The sequence below is a fragment of the Astatotilapia calliptera genome, chromosome 22 (genome assembly GCF_964374335.1).
Source record: "Astatotilapia calliptera chromosome 22, fAstCal68.1, whole genome shotgun sequence".
In the NCBI taxonomy this organism is placed as follows: Eukaryota; Metazoa; Chordata; class Actinopteri; order Cichliformes; family Cichlidae; genus Astatotilapia; species Astatotilapia calliptera.
In genome coordinates this window covers 36,986,668-37,009,167 of record NC_137442.1, presented here as the reverse complement: position 1 = coordinate 37,009,167, position 22,500 = coordinate 36,986,668, and the positions used below count along the sequence as shown (strand labels likewise).

Sequence of the window (22,500 nt, the reverse complement as noted above, 5' to 3'; positions counted from 1 at the left end):
GCACCACCACCTCTTTCTCCTTGTCTGTGTCCACCTCTCTGTCGGGGAGCACCACCACCTCTTTCTCCTTGTCTGTGTCCACCTCTCTGTCGAGGAGCAGCACCACCACCTCTTTCTCCTTGTCTGTGTCCACCTCTCTATCGGGGAGCACCACCACCTCTTTCTCCTTGTCTGTGTCCACCTCTCTGTCGAGGAGCACCACCACCTCTTTCTCCTTGTCTGTGTCCACCTCTCTGTCGAGGAGCAGCACCACCACCTCTTTCTCCTTGTCTGTGTCCACCTCTCTATCGGGGAGCACCACCACCTCTTTCTCCTTGTCTGTGTCCACCTCTCTGTCGAGGAGCACCACCACCTCTTTCTCCTTGTCTGTGTCCACCTCTCTGTCGAGGAGCACCACCACCTCTTTCTCCTTGTCTGTGTCCACCTCTCTGTCGAGGAGCACCACCACCTCTTTCTCCTTGTCTGTGTCCACCTCTCTGTCGAGGAGCACCACCACCTCTTTCTCCTTGTCTGTGTCCACCTCTCTGTCGAGGAGCACCACCACCTCTTTCTCCTTTTCTGTGTCCACCTCTCTGTCGAGGAGCACCACCACCTCTTTCTCCTTGTCTGTGTCCACCTCTCTGTCGGGGAGCACCACCACCTCTTTCTCCTTGTCTGTGTCCACCTCTCTGTCGAGGAGCACCACCACCTCTTTCTCCTTGTCTGTGTCCACCTCTCTGTCGAAGAGCACCACCACCTCTTTCTCCTTGTCTGTGTCCACCTCTCTGTCGAGGAGCACCACCACCTCTTTCTCCTTGTCTGTGTCCACCTCTCTGTCGAGGAGCACCACCACCTCTTTCTCCTTGTCTGTGTCCACCTCTCTGTCGAAGAGCACCACCACCTCTTTCTCCTTGTCTGTGTCCACCTCTCTGTCGAGGAGCACCACCACCTCTTTCTCTTTGTCTGTGTCCACCTCTCTGTCGAGGAGCACCACCACCTCTTTCTCTTTGTCTGTGTCCACCTCTCTGTCGAGGAGCAGCACCACCACCTCTTTCTCCTTGTCTGTGTCCACCTCTCTGTCGAGGAGCACCACCACCTCTTTCTCCTTGTCTGTGTCCACCTCTCTGTCGAGGAGCACCACCACCTCTTTCTCTTTGTCTGTGTCCACCTCTCTGTCGAGGAGCAGCACCACCACCTCTTTCTCCTTGTCTGTGTCCACCTCTCTGTCGAGGAGCACCACCACCTCTTTCTCTTTGTCTGTGTCCACCTCTCTGTCGAAGAGCACCACCACCTCTTTCTCCTTGTCTGTGTCCACCTCTCTGTCGAGGAGCACCACCACCTCTTTCTCTTTGTCTGTGTCCACCTCTCTGTCGAGGAGCAGCACCACCACCTCTTTCTCCTTGTCTGTGTCCACCTCTCTGTCGAGGAGCAGCACCACCTCTTTCTCTTTGTCTGTGTCCACCTCTCTGTCGAGGAGCACCACCACCTCTTTCTCCTTGCCCTGACCATTTCCACCACAGCCAACACCTGCTGGTCAGTCAAAACACGTGGGCGACCACCACCAGGTTGTCTCCTGTTAATTCTGAGGACAATCATATACTGTCAATATTGAAGTATTACAAATTACATTACTGTAAACTGACAATTACATGTTGTTCATCTATACAATAGAGTACTATATTTTAGAAGTGAAGTTGCTATAGCAGACATACCGGTTTTCTTGGCGAAAAGTTCTGATGATAGAGCTGACAGTTGACCTTTGTAAATTAGGCTGTACCAACCTGGCAGCCTCAGCCATGGTAAAGCCTCTGTTAACCACATGGTCAACAATGATGGCCCGGACTTCATTAGAGATGATGGTGCGTTGTCTTCTGCCTACATTTCTCTGAAGACCACCTCTCTGTCGAGGAGCACCACCACCTCTTTCTCTTTGTCTGTGTCCACCTCTCTGTCGAGGAGCACCACCACCTCTTTCTCTTTGTCTGTGTCCACCTCTCTGTCGAGGAGCAGCACCACCACCTCTTTCTCCTTGTCTGTGTCCACCTCTCTGTCGGGGAGCACCACCACCTCTTTCTCCTTGTCTGTGTCCACCTCTCTATCGGGGAGCACCACCACCTCTTTCTCCTTGTCTGTGTCCACCTCTCTGTCGAGGAGCACCACCACCTCTTTCTCCTTGTCTGTGTCCACCTCTCTGTCGAGGAGCACCACCACCTCTTTCTCCTTGTCTGTGTCCACCTCTCTGTCGAGGAGCACCACCACCTCTTTCTCCTTGTCTGTGTCCACCTCTCTGTCGAGGAGCACCACCACCTCTTTCTCCTTGTCTGTGTCCACCTCTCTGTCGAGGAGCAGCACCACCACCTCTTTCTCCTTGTCTGTGTCCACCTCTCTGTCGAGGAGCACCACCACCTCTTTCTCTTTGTCTGTGTCCACCTCTCTGTCGAGGAGCACCACCACCTCTTTCTCCTTGTCTGTGTCCACCTCTCTGTCGAGGAGCAGCACCACCACCTCTTTCTCCTTGTCTGTGTCCACCTCTCTGTCGAGGAGCACCACCACCTCTTTCTCTTTGTCTGTGTCCACCTCTCTGTCGAGGAGCACCACCACCTCTTTCTCTTTGTCTGTGTCCACCTCTCTGTCGAGGAGCAGCACCACCACCTCTTTCTCCTTGTCTGTGTCCACCTCTCTGTCGGGGAGCACCACCACCTCTTTCTCCTTGTCTGTGTCCACCTCTCTGTCGAGGAGCACCACCACCTCTTTCTCCTTGTCTGTGTCCACCTCTCTGTCGAGGAGCACCACCACCTCTTTCTCCTTGTCTGTGTCCACCTCTCTGTCGAGGAGCACCACCACCTCTTTCTCCTTGTCTGTGTCCACCTCTCTGTCGAGGAGCACCACCACCTCTTTCTCCTTTTCTGTGTCCACCTCTCTGTCGAGGAGCACCACCACCTCTTTCTCCTTGTCTGTGTCCACCTCTCTGTCGGGGAGCACCACCACCTCTTTCTCCTTGTCTGTGTCCACCTCTCTGTCGGGGAGCACCACCACCTCTTTCTCCTTGTCTGTGTCCACCTCTCTGTCGAGGAGCACCACCACCTCTTTCTCCTTGTCTGTGTCCACCTCTCTGTCGAGGAGCACCACCACCTCTTTCTCCTTGTCTGTGTCCACCTCTCTGTCGAGGAGCAGCACCACCACCTCTTCGATGAAGGTTTCCTCTCCCTACGAGTCTATCCTGCTCCATATTTGAACAGTGCAAAGTCTCAAACACAGTTCTACTTATATGGTAACTAATTGTGATCATCGGGGGAAACAATTAGCAAGTATAGTGTTTCTAGATTGAAAGCTCTTGCAGCAATGTGTAACTTACAAATGACCAGAGAACAATCAGTCAAGTTGAAAATCCATGGACATAATGGATGATTAATTGATCGAACATTAAGATCAGTTGAATTAAATGATAGACAAATGTATTAAACTGAATAATAAGAGATGCAAATCAAAAATTTGATAGTGATAACATTATGAAAAGCAGTAACTGTGAACAAAACATTTATTTAGATGAAACACTTATTTTGTGTAGTGAAAAGGATATTTTGTCATAATGTGTATTGTACTGACACAATTGAAAATATGCTGAAATGTTTGACAAACGTGCACTTTTGATGATCTGTTGTGATATAAGTACTAAGAGTTTTGAAAATGTACCAATTGCTTGTGAAAACTGCGCCAAACCAATTAAAAAAAACTGTAAAGGTCGAAGTAACAACTGTCACATTTCACCTAATATGTTTGTAGCCTGACTCGAGCAAAGCTCAGCCAATTAAAAAAGTCGTGTGCTAAAAGTTTCCAGTCTGCACAAACATGTTCGTCATGGGAACAATATTTCCTGTGAATCCTGTGAGTATTTTCCACTCGATTCTTTATGTCCGGTGGAAGTATCCCAGGATCACAACTCCAGCCAGCCTGCGAGGGGTTTCCGGCTCAGGCCACAGCTGGTCCATCAGGCAGCGGCCAACCAGAAGAGCTCTCTGTAAACGATTATCAATCACGGCTCCCGGGCTGAGCTACCACCCTTCTGTTGTTCTGGGGCTGTGATTGGTTGGTAGGACGCAAACCTGCCACAAACCTCGGTGTCAGTGTCCATTCACTGACAACAATGAAGCAGAATAACTAATGAGCTCTGTCCACGCTGAGGTCTCTTCCTCGCCCGATGCTCAGAGTAGCTTTGAACATGAACCTTGTGGAGGCTGAATGCTGAGAAGGACAGAAGAAGAGCAATGATCTGACACAGAACGTGTCCGTTTATGCTACCAAAGAGCACACGGAGCAGGAGAGCACAGAAGGAACTGGCTATCCGCTTGACTTTTTCCTCTTTTGGATTTTGGGGTTTCGCGGGGTGAGAAGCTTTAACAGCGAGGACGCTGGAGACCAGAATGAAACTAGTGACCTTCCTCAGCTGGCTCACAGCCTTCTACAGTTTCAGTGAGTAGACCTCTCTTCACCTGCACTGGCACATATTCACACATTATGGTGTGATTGCTGCTCTATGAGTTTGTACACTGATATTAGTTCAGTTTCATGGTGATTAATGGGCAGAACATTTTGTCATTTGATAAACAAGTATGCTCATCGGTAAGTGCTGCTGTTAGTTTGTCCTTAAGTTTCATAAAGACCTGCACAGGCTGCAGGTGGACACGAGAGTCACACGGTGTGGAAACAGACCGGTGGATTATCCCACTCAAAGCTGGTGGGTGTGGAAGTGACTCAATGCAAAAGATCGACAGCATTTTATAAAACATCACAATATTAATATCCTTTATAATAAATACAGTAAATATCTGTATTGTTGTGGAACACGAGCCTGTCAGACGATAATAAACCGATGATATAACTAAACTTGTTTCAGATTTGATGTAAATTATCCCACTTTTCCTCCAATCAACACATTTTCAATGCTGATGGTTCAGCGTTGAATGGATATCAGTTTGGGTGGTGTGGTGGGGGTGGGGTTAATGGGGTTCGTCTCCACTCTGCAGAGTAATTTGGGTGTGATTATTAATATTCCACTAACAAACATCAGCTCTTTCTATTCACAGCACACACATGTCACACATCTGTTTTTCTACACATTCAAATAAAACTGAAAATCTAAAAGAAAAAATGAAGTTTTCATTGATATTTAGTCGTGATGCAGAAACCTGCAGAGCTGGAGGCAGAAAAAGGTTGTTTTTGGGGAAAGCACAGCAGGTTCAAAGCAGTTTGATTTCTGTCCTCAGACACAGAACGAGCTGAGAGTCAGTGACCTCTGACCCTGTGGAGGGGGTCGGCTTTCTGGGTCACCAGAGCAGTCTGTGAGGGGGTGGGGGGTGCAGAAGGACAATAGCCTTCCAGAAGTGCTCAGTCTTCACTGACCTCACCCCTACACCTTCATCTCCATAACACTGCAGCAGTCTGCGCTCACATTGAGCCTTTATTAAAGATATGTGACTATAAGGTAATCCTCCTCCGCCCTCCACCCCCTCACGCTCCCACTGGTTTAATCCACAACAATGGGTGTGCGGTGGCTCTGTTTCCTGAAGTGAAACATACAAATGTTAACATCTCAATCTCTGGAGAGCTCAGGCTAAGTTTACAGCACCGCAGCGTGCCCTGCCACCGTGCACGGACGCCTTCGTGGGCCCAGTTAGTCTCATTTACTGGTTGGCTTGTTTTGCATATTTCTATGCAGTACAGTAGCACAGCTGTGCCACTTAGTCTCAGAGACAGCAGATGAAAGGCTGCAAAGTCGTCTTTCAGCTTCAGCATCGTCGTGTGAGAAGCTGCTTGTAACGAGCACACAAACTCTTTCTACCAGCAGGTCGTGTGTCTGTGCATCATGACATGAAACAGCGTCATTGCAGCTTCAGTTGAAAGCCTGACATTGGGCCATAATGAGGTTTTAAAAAGCTTTGTCCCTCGTCTCTGTCGCGCTGCTCCTGGATCAGATCTGCTGCTGATGTTTTCAGCTCAGACGATGGACTTGAAACGTACCTCTTGTTATACAGTTAATCCTCCCTTTCACAGTAAAATATCTCTTCCTGTCTAAAACACAATCATTTTGGAAGATATCCACAGATGTGAATGAAGCTGCTGAAGCTGAAACACGTCACTGCATTTCTGTTTGTGTCGAGTTTATAACACGAAGCAGGACAACCAGGAGATTCAGCTTCCTGCGTATTTCAAGTCTCCTGATTTCAAATCAAAGAATGCATTTATTTTGTAGAGGTGCATCATCATCATCATCATCGTGTTGAGTCTGATGAGCACTGTTGTGTTGGAGTAAACAAAGCTTACTGCAGCCTTCATGTGTGAACACAAAGCTTATCAAATGTGACTACAAGCTGAAGCTTATTGATTGACTTCCTATTAAAAATCGAGCCCTTGGATGCAGAGGCCTCAGGATTAGGCTACACATAGGTAACCTCAGCAGGTTAATTTAATCTGGTGCTAACTTTGAAATCCACTGTACGGTTTAGACACTTTTCATGTCACATAAGCGTACACTGAGTGGAGTTTAAGGACTCCACTGAGGTTATATGAGAACATTTTGATTCACGACGTCGACGCCGATCCTCACTCGGTTAAATGTTGTGAGGCTGTTCTGCTGAACTGTGGATTGCTCTGTGATCGTACTCTAGCTGTCTCCTCTGCTCGTCTTCTGGTGTTGCTGAGTTTGGTCAATTATATGCCCTCAAAGCTCTTACTGCACCATGTGTCATTCACACAGACTCGCCCTCTGACTCAGTGATGGACTCCACCAACATCTCTTTTGGCCTCACATTTTAAACAACATTGGAAAACCACAGTTTAAATACAAACTCAAGGCTTTGAATGCAGTTGTATTTATATAGTGCCAAATCACAACAACAGCTGGAGTGCACTGTAGATTTTATGTCTGCTTCACTGTGATGAAGGAAAAAGGCCTCAGCATGTTCATGTTTAGCATCTGAGGGGAACAGTTCCTAAAAGCCCTGCAGTCACATCTAGTAAAATCCATGTTGTCAGTGTTTGGAGGCGAAACTTTGATTGTGTGTTTGTACTATAAATTAGGGGCTTTGGGGGGCTGGTGAGAGACGTGTGAAGTTCAGGGGCAGCAGTCTTGTTAAACAATAGCAGCAGAAGGCCGGGTGGGTCGCTCAGGCTGGGGTACCAACCCCCCAACCCTCATCTACATATCCATCCTCCGCACCTCTGACTCTCGCGGCCCTTGAAGGGCTTGAGGTCACAAGTATGGGGTGCTAGTGTGGGGGTTGCTGGACAACCTCCTCCCTTAAAAAATCTCATTAAGTTCACAGATTGAACTCAGCAGTCTGTGATGCTGCGACCTCAGTTTGACTGCAGCCTTCATCTTATAATTATTAAAGTCTTTGTAGTTCATCGTCCTGCTTCTGTGGTGTCGGCCGCTCAGGGCACAGAGCTCACCTCATATGAATCCTCTGGTTCAGTCAGCTCAGTGCTTCACGTCTCTTTGTGATGATGTAAGCGTGTTTACTTTTCTTTGTTTTGTTCAGTTTATGTTCATAATGTAAACGATATACAGAAGGTCGTGTAGGAAATGCTATTAAAAGGCCGTTTGGCTCCACGTGACTTGGTTTACGTATCGAGGAGTGAAAAAAAAGAGTTATTGAATCCTGTTTCACTTCCTTCTCGACAGATGATCAGGTGATATTTATCCAGCTTCTTGCTGATATGAAGCTCAATAACAACAATGGACATGTTTCTAATAACAGTTTATACAAAATATTACTGTATTTGATATTCTGTCACGTCCACACGGACAAAGACCTCATGTTAACTGTACAGTGTGAAACAATGTGACACAAAGGTGACATTAAGGGGGCTGGATGATGCCTGTGGGGGGCATGCTCACCTCAGACTGAGGCTGTTCTGGTATAAAGGAGAGACCAGTCTGCTGGACAAACACAGGACACTATTTACCATCATATTCATAAAGAGCTGCTGGTGATGGTGCACACTGCTGGTGCACACGAAGTTAGACAGCTGCTGATGACTCGGATGCTTCAAAGGTTACAAACAGCACATGGAGGTGTCACCACCTCAGGTAGATGATTACAGTGGGTTTGTCTCTGTGACGACAGCACAGAGACTGCATGTGGAAACGCTGTGGTCTATGACTCACTGACTGTGAACAAACGAACAGACAACGTTCGGAGACTTTTCTCCCACAGATGAGATCAAAACTCAGCTTTGACCAAAGTGTGAGACTCAGGCGTCTTCTGGTCGAGGCTCAGATAAAGTTTAGTCCTGTCACAGTGGGTCGTGGTATCTGAAGGCTGACCCCACACTGATCACTTTCATACACATGTTCTCAGGTGCTGTTGGCACTCCTCATTGGTCTTCTGTGACAGGCCTTCAGCAGTCTGATTAAGACATAGCTTATAATACTTACTATTAGATATCACAGCCTCAGACACTGTGTTCAATAATTAAACCCACAGAAGGTGCGAGCCCCCACTAGGCCTGAGAGATGTGGATCTCAGAGGGGCTGTTACCCCCCCGAGACAGCTGACCCGAAGAGCCACAGTCGTATCTGCTAAGAGCATCTGCTGAGGGAGAGATTTGTCATTAGCATGAGGGCGGACGCTCGTTTCTGGATTCAGCACATCAGTCAGAGCAGCGACAGAGATCATGAGGACGGGCAGCAGCTCCGTGGAAGGTTTAAAATCTGACTCTGATAAAACCTGAACGCCAGTAACATCACAGGGTTGTTCATGTGCAGAGGAACTGCAGCAAACATGTCCACTTTATATGTAATATTACCAAACTATGTTATGATACAGTCTATGACATGTTTGTGCTTCAGTGAACAGGACCCGAGGTCATGACTGAGTGACTGAGTGACCTGGGACAGAGTCAGTCATGTTAGCAACAGCACGTTAATGCTCCCACTGCAGGTTACATTCAAGCACGCTGACGTGACGCAAACACGATCCCACAGTGGACGCACAGTCTGAGCTTGGACACTGGGAACTTTTCGTCTTCTGTTTTAGTGATGTCGAGTTTCTGTTGTGACTCATCCTCACTACAAGGTGCAGATGCTGGACGTTACACGTTGAATAAACGAGTAAAGACTTGAGTTCTGCAGCTTCTTCTTTTTGACATATCTGCTGAATGATGATAGACAGGAAGAGCTTTCTGCACTTATATGTTACCTGTGTTAGATGAAAACTCAAAATCTGTGAGAATATAAACGTACACTGACAAATTAAACACACTGAACTGCAATTAAATACCAAAACAGACTAAAGTTCAAATTCAGGCTGCTGTGTGGGCTGTCACTGTGGCCGGTTGTATTGCATGTTTAGTCCAGCCGGTTACGAGAATCCTCGGTGACAATGATGAGATATGTTGCAAGTTCAAGTGCAGTTAATGCTAATGCTTCACAGCCGGACAGAGGGCGGCCAATGCAAGGGTTCAATGTTCTGAAGGCTGAAAGAAAACAACAAAGACTGAGGTTTCCCGAGGTCACCGCAGAGACGGGACACGGCGAGGAAGGAGATCTGGGAGCATGGGAAAGTCACCTCAGACACAGATATGAATGACAGTCGATGGGTGGAGGGGAGCATAAGAAGGGCAGATGGTGCCCTGGTTGTGTGTTGGCCAACAAGAAGAAATAACTGGGGGTTGGGTGCAAATAAGCATGGTCACAATGCCATTGTCTCTACTGGGCCCTGCTTCAATGGAGGGTCTCCCAACTTGACCCCAGCGACCCCACCAGTGTTCTCCTCCACAGCTCAGTGGCATTCAGCCTCCACTGTGACTGCAATAAAATCATCACAGGCCACAAATCCTCATCTGTCATCTATCGAGTTAGAGCTGTGTGTGTGATCATTTGGATATTATTCAGCTATAATTCGAGTCAGGAAGTGGTGACAGCCTCTGTTTCAGATAGTTTACAATAGGACACCATCAGACCTCCAGTTCTCCTCCAGCCAGCCTGCATCCAGAGGCAGTTACATTGTTTTGATAGTAAGTAGAGATGACTGGGAAAGACGCTGCTTTACAGCCATACAGCAGGTGATCACCTGCTCACACACGGAGCTAAACCAGCATCCAGATAGTTTCACTTTATGTTTACTTTATTTTCTTTTATGCTTCCTGTTACAATGTCATAAAAATGCACTACAGTGAGCCCACCTCAGAGGACCGTCTGTATAAATATAAATAAGATGTTTTGGCCCCTCTAAAACTTCCCAGCACATCCACAAAGGATATGCATTGAGTTGGAAATTATAGTTAAAATACATTTTATTTACAGAATAAATAAATGACAGTAAAAGCTTTGTCTTTCCTCTGTCTGCAGGCGGCTGCTGGGCCTCTGAGCTTTCTTTCTTGGTAGAACCCACGGACGTGATTGCGGTGAGGGATCGGCCACTCATGCTGGACTGTCAGGTCCAGGGTGAGGAACCCATCGCAATTACGTGGCGCAAGAACGGAGCGCCCGTACCCAGTACCCCACGGGTCCGAGTACAAGAGAATGGCACGCTGCTAATAAAGAGCTTCCAGAAACGCAGAGAGGGCAGCGATGCAGACATGGGCGAGTACGACTGCGCTGCACAGAACCGTTACGGCCTGCTCGTCAGCCGCAAGGCCAAAGTCCACCTCGCATGTAAGTGACAAGAATGTTATAACCTCCACATACTTCAGCAACACACACAGCTTTAGCAGCTGAGATGTTAGGAAAACACATTTAGGTGCAGGAAGGTGGTGCTGGGTGGTCTGAGCATGCTCACTGAGGAGGAGCATTCTGATCTGGCGGGTTAAACAAAGCAACCCAGATTTAGGTTTTTAAGACCACTAATGTTGTGTTACACAGCAATGTTGATGTGTTTGATAAGATGCTGAGACACCCAACGTCACATTAGATTTCCCAGCTGTTGCAGTGCTGGTTTAATGTATCTTAGTTAAAGCAAAGCAGTCAGAGAAGGAAAGAAAACCCAAGAATTTCAGTGTGAACGTCGGAGGCTCTGCTGCAGTCAGTGCACTTTGACCTTTCTCTGTCAAAGGTACTTTGACTTTTTTTGTCCCATATGCACACACACACACACACACACTCACACACACACGCGCGCACACACACACACACACACACACACACACACACACACACACACACACACACACACACACTCACACACTCACTCACACGCACACACACACTCACACACACACACACTCACACACTCACTCACACGCACACACACACTCACACACACACACACACACACACACACACACACACACACACACACACACACACACACACACACTCACACACACACACACACACACACACACTCACACACACACACACACACACACTCACACACACACACATCGTGCATCAGTGTACACTCCTCCTCCTGGAGCTCACGCCTTTGTTCTAACCAGTAAACACAGAGTTTATGGTTAAACCAGCAGAATTATAGCTTATTATCTTGAGGTGGTCTTGCTTTAATGCAAGGAGTTGCCATGGTGATGCTATCTCATTTACAGGGCATATCTATTGAATTCCGCCTTATTGGTTATGGCCCCATTTCAAAGCAGCCCAGCATGGTTGTGTGTGGGCACCAAATTTATATTACTCACAGGAACATGGTTAGCATACAAGCTGCATGTGAAAAGGTCAGTCTTACAGTAAGAAAGGCTGAAAAACCATTAAATAGATCATAAAGCTATTTCTAATCACAGACACAGTCCACACATGTCCTGCTGCCTGACTCCCCACAGACTTTACAGATGTTCAACAGTTGTGTGCACTGTTTTTCTCTTTGTGTGATTGGCTCTCCAGCTCTTCCTAAGTTCCACACACACCCTGCATCAATGTCTGTGGACGAGGGAGGAGTCGCTCGATTCCAGTGTCAGATCAATGGAGTACCTGAAGCCAGAATCACATGGGAAAAAGACCGAGTGCTGCTCAACACCACTGACAGCAGGTAAACTCAGACTCAACACACACCAACACATGTATCGTGGACTGTGATATGTGGTGTAAAGGACCACATGTAACTGCTCTGGTAGCTTTTCTGTTAGCCTGAGTCACATTACATCTAATGTTCATGTGTAAGCAGAATTCATTGGAAAGATAAATGACGTTCCTTCTAAGAAGAAAGACGGGGAGCTTTTTTCTTCCTTTCACCTCTTTTGTAATTTGACAGAATAGGAAATTGTATAGGACAAGACAGTAATTAATAATGATGTTTAGTGCCTCAGCTTCACTCAGCTTCTCTTACCTGTCCAGGTACACTCTCCTACCAATGGGCATCCTCCAGGTGACAGGTGTGAGAAAGGCGGATGCAGGGGTTTTCCGCTGTGTTGCCACCAACATCGCCAACACTCGTTACAGCCACGAAGCCACGCTCAATGTTACTGGTAGGTGGACTCGTGATCCCCAAGCTGTTACAGTACGGCTGGGATATGAGCGGCGGGGGTTAGCGCCTGCATGAGCACAGTCCAAGAGTACATGATCACATCTGTAACCAGAGACTGTAGAACTCCAATCACACGAGTGTCCATGTAACTGTCACCACAACCTGAGTCGTTCCCAGCAACAGCCCTCAGCCCAAACACGACGTTGTTTCTAATGTTTCTAATGTTTCTAATGCTACATTTCATAACATCTGAGGTGTGCAGGGCGCTTCCACTGTTAACAGTGCTGCAGGGTTTATGCAGTGATGTCAAAGCTGCAAGTTTAGAGCCACAAGGACAATCCCACATCTATGTAAGTACTCACTGACCGCTCCACGTGGCTGTGATGGTAGGGACCTTACCGTATATCACATATACACTGCCTGTGATACTTCCACATGAATCTGCTGATTGGCTACGTCAACAGTCACTGGGAGTAAAACCAGTGCATTATATACTAAACACAGCTGTATACTACGTGCTGTGTATTACACTCACACTATACACTCCTCGTCCCGACGTCATTGGTTCCATACTCTCTTTTTGTGTCTCCTCACCTTCCAGGTGGGACTCCAAGAACCTACAAGGAGCCCGTGATCCTGTCAGGACCTCAGAATCTGACCATCACGGTCCATCAGACCGCCATCTTGGAGTGTATCGCCACAGGAAACCCAAGGCCCATTGTTTCCTGGAGCAGGCTAGGTAGCCCTGTAGCATCCCAGCAGAATGTGAAAAAAAGATTGACAAGCCACAAAGGTTTGATTTCATGAACTATTTCTGTGTCCGTGTGTCCATCAGACGGGCGCTCCATTGGGGTGGAGGGCATCCAGGTTCTCGGGACAGGGAACCTGATGATCTCAGACGTATCCCTGCAGCACTCTGGTGTGTATGTGTGCGCTGCCAACCGGCCCGGCACCAGGATGAGGCGCACTGCACTCGGACGCCTCGTGGTACAAGGTGAGGATGTACGGGGACCGCTGACGTGCTCTTTAGCACCCACCCCTCAGTACTGACCGCTGACTGTCCAACACTTCTTCACTGTGCCTGTCAGGTGTCTGTGTAGTAGGTAGTCTGTGTCCAGTACAGATAGATTTATGATCGGCATTTAGAAAGTAGTTTACATGTTACACTTACATGACAGGTAATGTGGATAAATGCTCAGACCTGTGGTCACACTTATTGTTAACCAGCTGTAAGATATGTGAGCTGTGTTCAGTTAGCACGGCTCCTGTCCCTGCGTGAGGGGGGGGGTCTGTGCCCCCGGCTCTTCGGTGGGGGAGGGACTGAGCGAGGCCGACTGACTTGCAGTTGGGGGTGGACGTGCTTTCATCCATCACCCTGCACGTGTCCATATTCTGAGTCTAATGATGCTCATTAGCTGTTCTCAGTCACAGGCTGCTGAAAATGAAACTTTGGGAAAATAAAAGTCAATCAGTAGAATTAAGTAAAAAACTGAATTCAGTTATTTTCGGATCAATTAAGTTGTTTAATTAAAAAAAACCCCAAATTAACACACAATGAAAACTTGATGGTTTGTATTCTCAGAAAGGTTTAAACATGCCGTGAAGCCTCGTCTTTAACAAGTATCATGTTCAAACACCAGTGTTTGTATTCACGTCCTTTTTGTCTCTCAAATTTTAAAATATAGTGTGTTAAATATTCACTGTGCTACTACTGGAGCCAGTTTGAGCTGCTCTGTCTGCTCCACATCGCTCTAAATCATTTATCAATACATCATCTCTGATGTATTCATTCATTTATTTAGTTTGTAATTCAGTTTGTTCTGTTTCCACTAAAATCACTTTTGGAAAACGTCTGCAGTGTTTGTGATAGTGGAGTCAGCTGAGGAGTTTAAATGTGTGAATCTTTCCATCGTCCGGCTGAAATCAGCTGTTGTTCTGTGGCCAGGATGCAGGGACAAAGACCACATATGGGGAAACAAAACGTGCAGGACAACAATACAGGGGGCAGGTGGGGGTTGCAAGGGGGAGGGAATGACCTGCGATCTTTGACCCATGACCTAGACCGGAGTAATAAGGACACATGTCTCTGAAAACAGTTGGATGGAGGAGTAGGCGTGGAGGGCAGAGAGGCAGAAGGAGACAGAATAAGTCATTTACAAGCAGAGCAGCAGTAAAAAATACGCTTCCACTAACCTTAACATTTTTCAATAAAATGTGTCCCTGTGCGTTATGTTCCTCATTACTTGGAAGCATAATTAACAATGTAGAAGGCATAAAGTATCAGGACAGCAACAACAGCAAGGTGTGATGTTTTAGTGCACATACATCAGGTTTGCTGTTAACAGGAGGGAACGGGACACCACACAAGTGGCCAACGCGTGAAAAACAATAAGCAAACAGTAAATCTGTCAATACAGCTGTGCAGGTGGTTGATAAAGTTTATTCAGTATAACTGGGCATGTAAGGCATGCCCCCCCCACACACACAGGGACAGGGTGATACCTGAACCGTCACAGCACCGTCCGCTTCTCTAAAGGGTGTCTCAGGCCGTCCTTCACATGTTTTGGTTTCCGTCACGCTAACATCTCCCCACGAACACTTCCCTTTGGTTTTGTGTGCTTTTGCAGCATTTTTCTGTGCGGTGCATTAAGGCTAATAAAATAAGAGCCAGATTGTAATGAAGCAGAATGATCTTTAAACGCTCTTCAGCCTGGCAGATGCTCCTCTGCAGTCCGATGTGCATTCATACAGTGGACGGGATGTGCTTCAGGTTTACGCTGTGATTCTGTTTTGCTGTCTGCTCTCGGTCTCACCTCCGTCTGTTCCACCTCAGCTCCTCCTGAGTTCCTGCAGTGGCCACAGTCTGTATCCAAACCAGCAGGGGGCAGTGCTGTGTTCACCTGTGTGGCGCAGGGTGTCCCTGAGCCTCATCTCATTTGGCTGAAGAATGGCAAGGTCCTGATGCCTGGACACAACATCAAGCTTACCAATAACAACAGGTATGTGAGTCAGGGAGTGCAAAAACGCCATCTGTGATATACTTCAACCTTTTTAGCTTTAACACTTGACCCACAGAGTGACAGCGCTGTGTCCAGAGCGTCTGACCCCGAAGTCTTCATGTGATCGGTGTGTGTCGGTCACAGTGAGATCGACCAAGCAGGTCACATAAAGATACAGAGCACGTGCCGTCTCCACGCAGAGACATTCAAACCAAAAACATCTCCTTCTGTGAGGCGACAGTGCCGTCCTCGCTCACCGAGCTCAGCCCCGTCACAGTGTGTCAGAAACATCACAGGAGACTACAACATTTTCCATAAACACCACTGATTCCAGGAGTAAAATCCCAACGTAATCCTCTGTGATTGTTGACTGGAACCTTTTACGTGCAGTCCTTCAGGCTCATCTGCATCCTCATCTAAATGTATTTTAAAGCATTTTTCCAGGACACAGAATCATTACTCAAAGTTGTGTTTCTCACAGTGTTAGCAGTCATGTGGTCACTCTGCAATGGAGAAGATACAAGAGATATAGTAGTACAGTAATACTGACAGGTGAGAGCAGCTAGATGCAGAGCAGATGGAGCTGCAGTACGTTTAACACTTGCTTTCACTGCTGAACCATCACATTTCCCACGCAGTGAAGTAACAGCAGCTTACTCGTTGGGTATGTTGTCCTTACAGCACTCTGGCTTTGACCCGTATCGGCTCGGAAGACGAGGCTATCTACCAGTGCATTGCCGAGAACAGTGCCGGTACCAACCAGGCCAGCGCCCGCCTGGCCGTGGCGCAGGGTAAGGATCTGCCCGATGCCCCAGGAGGCTTCACGGCCAAAGCCGTGTCCACGCACGCCCTGCAGATCAGCTGGGACCAGCCGCCCACCAACGTCACTGAGAGCATCATCGGCTACGTGCTGCACATCCGCAAGATAGGAGGTGAGTGTGAGCACACACACACATGCTGCCATTAACTTATGATCTTAAGTCTCATAATGTGTGTGTGTGTGTTATTTAGAGGCTGACAGTCTGGAGCTGCAGGAAGCCATCAGTAAAGGCAACTTTCAGCACGACGTTACCAACCTGGAGCCAGCCACCACCTACTCTCTTTACCTGAAGGCCTACTCGCCCATGGGAGCCAGTCAGCAGTCCCATACTGTGACTGTGACTACTTTAGGGGGCGGTAAGACCACCAAACAGTGAGACCAGCAGGGATCAGTCTTCCAAACTGGTTTTTATCATTTCTTTAGCACAGTGAGTAATGCCTTTTTCCAGTTGACCACTGTCCTTTTGCCTCCATGCAGTGCCTGCTCCACCTACCTACTTCACCAAGGTGTTAAATTCCAGCGCCGTACAGGTCCTCTGGGAACTTCCCACTAAGGCCGGTATGGTCGAGGGCTTCAGGCTGTCGTACCGCAGGGTCCCCCACGCTGAGTACCAGAGCCCGATTCAGCTGCCCTGTTACGTTAATGCCCACACCATGTCGAGCCTGGGTAAGTGTGCACATAGACACACTGTAACCACAGTGCTGCAAACTAACCACTTCACCAGTAAGACTTTTCACTAACACACGACTCAGCAACAGCCAGATCCAACATTAAATGAAACTCTGAGCAGTCCTCACCTTTGAAAATGTCCCGCCCTGTCTGTCTTACATCTGTGTCCATCATCAGTCCCTTTATTCCCTCTGTTCAGTTTTATACAACGTTGTGTTTGAGCTCGTCTGAATCTGTTTTAGAACCGGGTGCAGTGTATGAAATCAAACTGGTTGCCTATAATGGGAACGGAGAGAGCGACTGCTCCAAGAGGCTGGTGTCACTCGCAGAGGAGGGCGCGAGAGACCAAAGTACCGGTGAGTGTCGGCACACGTCTGCGACTCCAGCAACAAACAGCTCCTGCAGACACTGCAAACGATTATCAGTAAATGAAAATCGATTTGTGGAAACACACTGAAAAAAGCGGGTTTGGTGAGAGATTTGAATGGTAGAAAGAGCTTTAATAACTAATGACACCACTAACCCTGCAGCACTAATTCATGGATGTGTACAAACTACAACAAAATAAACGTGTAATATGACAAATCTTCATGAGAATACAAGCACGATGCACCACGAGGAAAAAATGAGGATTTATGATTTATGACAGGTTAAGTTGAAAAACATGTGAGCTCACGGTGCTGTCAAAGAGCGCAGTGATAGTGAGGCAGAACCTGGCTCTGCTGTGTTTCAGCCACGAGGACGTTCATCAGTAATATTTGGTTTGTTTCCAGGAGGAGACCGTCTGTGTCAGTGCAGGGACGGAGAGGCCTCGCTGGGCAGCATTGTCATCGGCATCCATATCGGCACCGCCTGCATCATCTTCTGTGTTCTCTTCCTCATGTTTGGATACCGTCGCAAGTATGCATCCATGCACTGTGCACGTTCTCTTGTTCTTCTTTGGCTCATTTTATAAATAGAGTTCATCCCTGTTAACTGATGATCACATGTAGCTCAGTGCAGCATACGCACTCACAGCTGGGCCTGGTTTGCAGTCTGTTTTGCAGTAAAGGGACTCAGGACAGCTGGTCTCCATCGAGGATCCAACCAGTGCACACTGGCATCCCTAAAGATGGAGAGGCCCTCCCCAGAGGAGAATCTCAGGTACACGCTTTATCTTACCTCATGCATAATAATAATAATAAGACACATTTAAAGGTGCTCACATGTTAGTGCTTTTAACTCCATCATCCACCACAGACGGCTGAGTCAGGTTAACTACCAAACTCAGCTGACATGAAGAGGAGTTGTTTGTCCCTCTTCAAAGTCACGAGGTTTCCTAATAAAGTGTAAAGTTCGTGAGACAGCTGTGGAACCGTGACTGCAGACTAGATCAGCTGCCACTGTGAAGCTTTCACACTGACTGCAGCTGGTGTTTCATCCTTACACAGAATGGAAACACATGGATCCAGTTAAAAAATAGCATCTGCTCAATAGCTTTTCTCATTCTACTTAAAACGTTTGGAGAAAAGCTTCTTGTGCAAAAAGAGTTACAAACATTAAACAGAAGGTTTAGCCAGACTTTGTTGAATGATTCTAGTTCTCAAAGAGAAAACCTGACTTGTTTGTGCAGCCTCACAGCGATGCAGTGCACATGCATGCTTCTGATCTGTGACGTGTCCTCTTCTGTCCCCTTCCTGTTGTGCTCTTCTGTCCTGTGAGCAGGTGGTCTGCCAGGTTATCATTGATCAACATTCGTCAGGTTTGCACGCCTCAGGCACTGGCTAACACTGGTCAGTGATGTCATAACAGCCACACCCCTGCCCTGTCCTCCAGCAGTCAGCCATTCACTAGGAACCTCCCACCAAAGAGCACCACCTTTGGTTTGTTAGGCTCAGTCATACCATTAGTGTCCCCAGACCTGCTGCTAATAACCTGAGAGTAGCCACTCCCTCCCTCAAACCAAAGCTTATTGCCTTTATTGCCTGTGCACGTGCCTGTGCACGTGAAGAAAGCCTTTGAAAACCGTTGTCACCACAGATTGTGTCCTGTCTCGCACCACAAACATTTCTGTCACTTTTTCAGTGGAAGGCGTAAACCAAAATATTCTACCTCTCAGATCGCCACTGATAAACTGACACGTGATGATGTGGACTTTAAACCTCGCATGAAGCCAAAAACTCGACCCTGACGGAGACGGTCTCGTCACTCTGTGGTGACAAACTCTTGACTTTGCCTTTTATTCCTCTACAGTAAGGAAAAGAAGAAACATAGCGGCCTTTGTGAACACCTTCCAGAGGTGACGGTGTGATGAGAAACTATTTTCTATTACAAGCCATTAGGAAGAGTCGTGTGAACCAGTTAACTCAGCTCCTTCCACCCAAAGCTGCTCACTTCCAAAGAAAGCTACCTCACTCTGATGGGAACATCTTTTCTATAGTTAGCCCGAGCCTGCTAATGCTAGCCTACCTCATCCAAAAGTAAAGGCTTCTGGTCAGTGAGCACACCTGACCGGTGTGAGTCACAGACCGAACTGTGCAGGAGCATGTGGAGCTCTGCAGCATCAGTCTCAGCCTCCATCAAGCCTCAGCTTCTTATGCTTTTGGTGGAATTTCTCCATTTTTGTGACATCAGAAGATGTTCGTGCTTTTCCTCCAAAGACATATTTGGAAGTATGTCATGGACAACATGATGAAACAACCCAGGCGTCCTCTTTTTCTCTCCACCGAGCAAAACGGGAAGCTTGTCTTTGTTAATCTGCATAACTGAATCCAAAAAATGATGAGGCCACGCTGCCAAGCTGACTTTCTAGATGCCAAATTGGTCAACTGGGACTTCAGTGACTCCGACGTTCACTGTGCCACATGCCCGGATGCACAGACGAGCGCCACGTTTCACACTGGCCGCCTATCCAAAAAGTTTTTATGAAAACCAAGATGAATGAAACCCAAAGATATAAAGATTTCATGGTTTTCTTTGTGTTCATTTCAAACTTACTATAGAATATAGGTTTACTTTGAGTTTTGGATTGTTCCTCGTGGAAGTGGGACACCTGTGCTTTAAACATCGTTTGTTTTCTTGCTTTTGTTCGAGTCTCTCCAGGCGGAGTGACACAGATTTCACTGATTCTAACTTTTAAATGTCTCTATATGAAGATGTAAGATATGTTGAATAATTTTGTATGTCCATGAGGAATACTGATTGTTTTTTAGCTGAGTTTTTGCCAAATATGTTGAAGAAATATGTGACCAAATAGCACAAATATGTAAAAGCCAGCAGCGGTTGAACCTCGAGGGCAGACGCAGTGTGAAGAAATGCTTTCAGCTCATAAGTCTTCTTCTTTCTCGGTTCAGAAGAATATCAGCAGCCACAGAAGAAAACTGTGATTTTGTGTTGTTCTTACTTACAGTTTGGCTCTTTGCATGAAATTATTTAATTGTAGGCTGTGTCATGAAACCCACACGAGTTTCTTACTGTGTCAAAATGAACACGCATATCGTAGGACGATCAATGTCCTGCAAGCAAACATTATCACTTTTTTCCTTTTGCATTGCAATCCCAGTGATTCGAGAACGACTGGGAAAATCCAGCTTTGACTCTGACACGTTAACGATAATGGTTTCCCTCCCTCGAGGTTCACCAGTCGACCCCATGAGTGTCAAAGGTTTGCTCACACCACCAGAAGAAATAAGGCTTTTCTCTTCATTTCCATTGTTGCAGATGAAAGCTGTGAAACAAATGTGATACCAAAAAAGTGTTTTTGTAGTATGAAGTGTGTAGTGCCATTTGAAAGGAACATGTTAGCTTCTTTTGTTCTTCCTGCTGTGACAGGAAACGGTGCCAAAACGAATGTTTGATTATTATTAATATTATTGTTATTAGAGTCAACGACCTTTCAGATGTTTTCTCCCTCTGATACATGTGAGAGTGACGTGGAAACGTTTGTTAGACATTACTCTGAGATAGCCTTCGAGCAAGTGTTGTGAGCTTTCTGTTGTTTGAGGCATTAAACTCACACATGGCCCAAAGGCAGCGACTAGAAGGAAAAAGGTCAAAAAGGCAGAAAAATGTAGAGAAGTAGAGACTGGCTGCTAGAACCAGGGAGAAACAATGCTTTAATAATTCTAAGTGCTTCAGCGTCCCCAAACCTTTGTATTCTACTCTTATATTTTTACAAAGAGCTTTAACCTGGTGAGGGCCTGTCCTCCGGTCAACATGAAAGGTGTGGAAATGCAGAGCAGACAGGCAGCAGGTGGACACCATGCTGTGACTTTCACATGTGTTCTTCAGTGACTCTGAGCCTATTAAACACTCGCTCACTTTCACAGCTACACAGAATAAACTGTCCTAGTGACACAATAACAGAAGAACACAGAGACACAATACATTTGACTGTATTTAATCTTGTATTCTGCTCCGTGTCAGTACTACCTGTGGCTCACCCGGGCCAAAGCATACAGAGCTTTGTTATCCAGCGATTTGTCTGATCTGACCCTGTGATCAATAATTACATTATTTATTTAGCCCAGCCTGTCCGTGTGGCGAATCCATCACTGGTACAATATGGAACCAAACACTAACTGCTTTATTTCTCACCTGTGATGTGCTTGTACAGAAATATCTTCAGAAACATGCACAATACACACAAAGAGAAAACCTTTGGAGCACAAACTGTTGCAAACGGTACTGTTTGTGTTTTGGAGGGCAGAAGGATTTTATTTAGGTTCTTAGTTCAAACTCAGGAGTGTTTCAGAGAAAAGCCTCCGACTGAAAGAAGCATGTTGGTGACCTCCAGCTGTCTGAGCTCTGTGCTTTACACCACCCTTTCTCTTTGCTCCATCAAATTCAATGCCTAAAACCAAATAAATAAATTTAGCTCCAGTCATGTGTCCTGCTTATTGTTTAGTGGTGAAAAGGGAAAGCCCACCTCTGAATGGAGGAGGGGCCTAAGGGTGCATCTGTCACCATCGTACATGCTCTGTGTGTGTGTGTGCTCTCTGTGACCGGGACTCCTGGTTGTTGATGACAGTTTGCATATCAATGATCATAAACTGACCCCACCTCCCATTGTTCCTTCAGTGGGCTGTTATTGTGCAAATGTCCTGTTTATAAGGTTTGACACCTGCAGTCAGCTGAGACTGAAGACGTCACCTGATGATGACCACACTGAAAACGTCCAGATGAACAGAATCAACCTTTTGGGAAACACAAAAATAATATTTAATATTTATTTGATTTAGTGTGTGAGTGAGAGAAATATTTTTCATGAAACAAAAAGAGCACAGCCCACGGAGCCCAGCAGAGCCCAGCAGGGAGTTTTACACCTGTTTGCTTGAATGAAGGTAAACCCTTCTGCACTCGCCTCCACTGGCTGCCGGGCCACCATAACCCAGCCTGCACAGGTTTGTTACAGGTGTGCAGTCCACCTATCCACACAGCATAAAGGCTATAGTCAGACTCTCAGAGGTTCACTTGTTTCACCCACACACATCAACCCACACTGAACAGTTATACTGCAGTGAAGGTGCATTTGGATCTCATTAAAGGCTTTTCTTGCAAAATGGGAGCCAAAAGCTCCCCGAGACTCAGATCTTTCCTAAATGCTCCAAACTCTTCAGCCTGTTGTGTCTCTGTG

General features: G+C 46.8%; 1 protein-coding gene across 1 annotated transcript; it reads left to right on the top strand.

The window, feature by feature from the left end:
• The first annotated feature begins 4,130 nt into the window (after positions 1 to 4,130).
• Positions 4,131 to 19,735, top strand: LOC113014819 (immunoglobulin superfamily DCC subclass member 3). Its single transcript, XM_080296265.1, has 14 exons — positions 4,131 to 4,449; positions 10,331 to 10,636; positions 11,819 to 11,963; positions 12,269 to 12,399; positions 13,000 to 13,137; positions 13,234 to 13,392; positions 15,232 to 15,397; positions 16,079 to 16,329; positions 16,409 to 16,573; positions 16,695 to 16,883; positions 17,129 to 17,242; positions 17,660 to 17,786; positions 17,921 to 18,029; positions 18,591 to 19,735. The coding sequence occupies exons 1-14, from the start codon at positions 4,401 to 4,403 to the stop codon at positions 18,651 to 18,653; spliced, it is 2,112 nt and encodes a 703-aa protein (XP_080152391.1). The 5' UTR covers positions 4,131 to 4,400; the 3' UTR covers positions 18,654 to 19,735.
• Positions 19,736 to 22,500: the final 2,765 nt, after the last annotated feature.

What these genes read in the sequence shown, in the direction of transcription:
- LOC113014819 (XM_080296265.1), top strand. Translation starts at nt 4,401, where the DNA reads ATGAAACTAGTGACCTTCCTCAGCTGGCTCACAGCCTTCTACAGTTTC. An exon ending in CCACACCATGTCGAGCCTGG is followed by an intron (nt 16,884 to 17,128) that starts GTAAGTGTGCAC and finishes AATCTGTTTTAG; the next exon opens with AACCGGGTGCAGTGTATGAA. An exon ending in ATGTTTGGATACCGTCGCAA is followed by an intron (nt 17,787 to 17,920) that starts GTATGCATCCAT and finishes CCTGGTTTGCAG; the next exon opens with TCTGTTTTGCAGTAAAGGGA.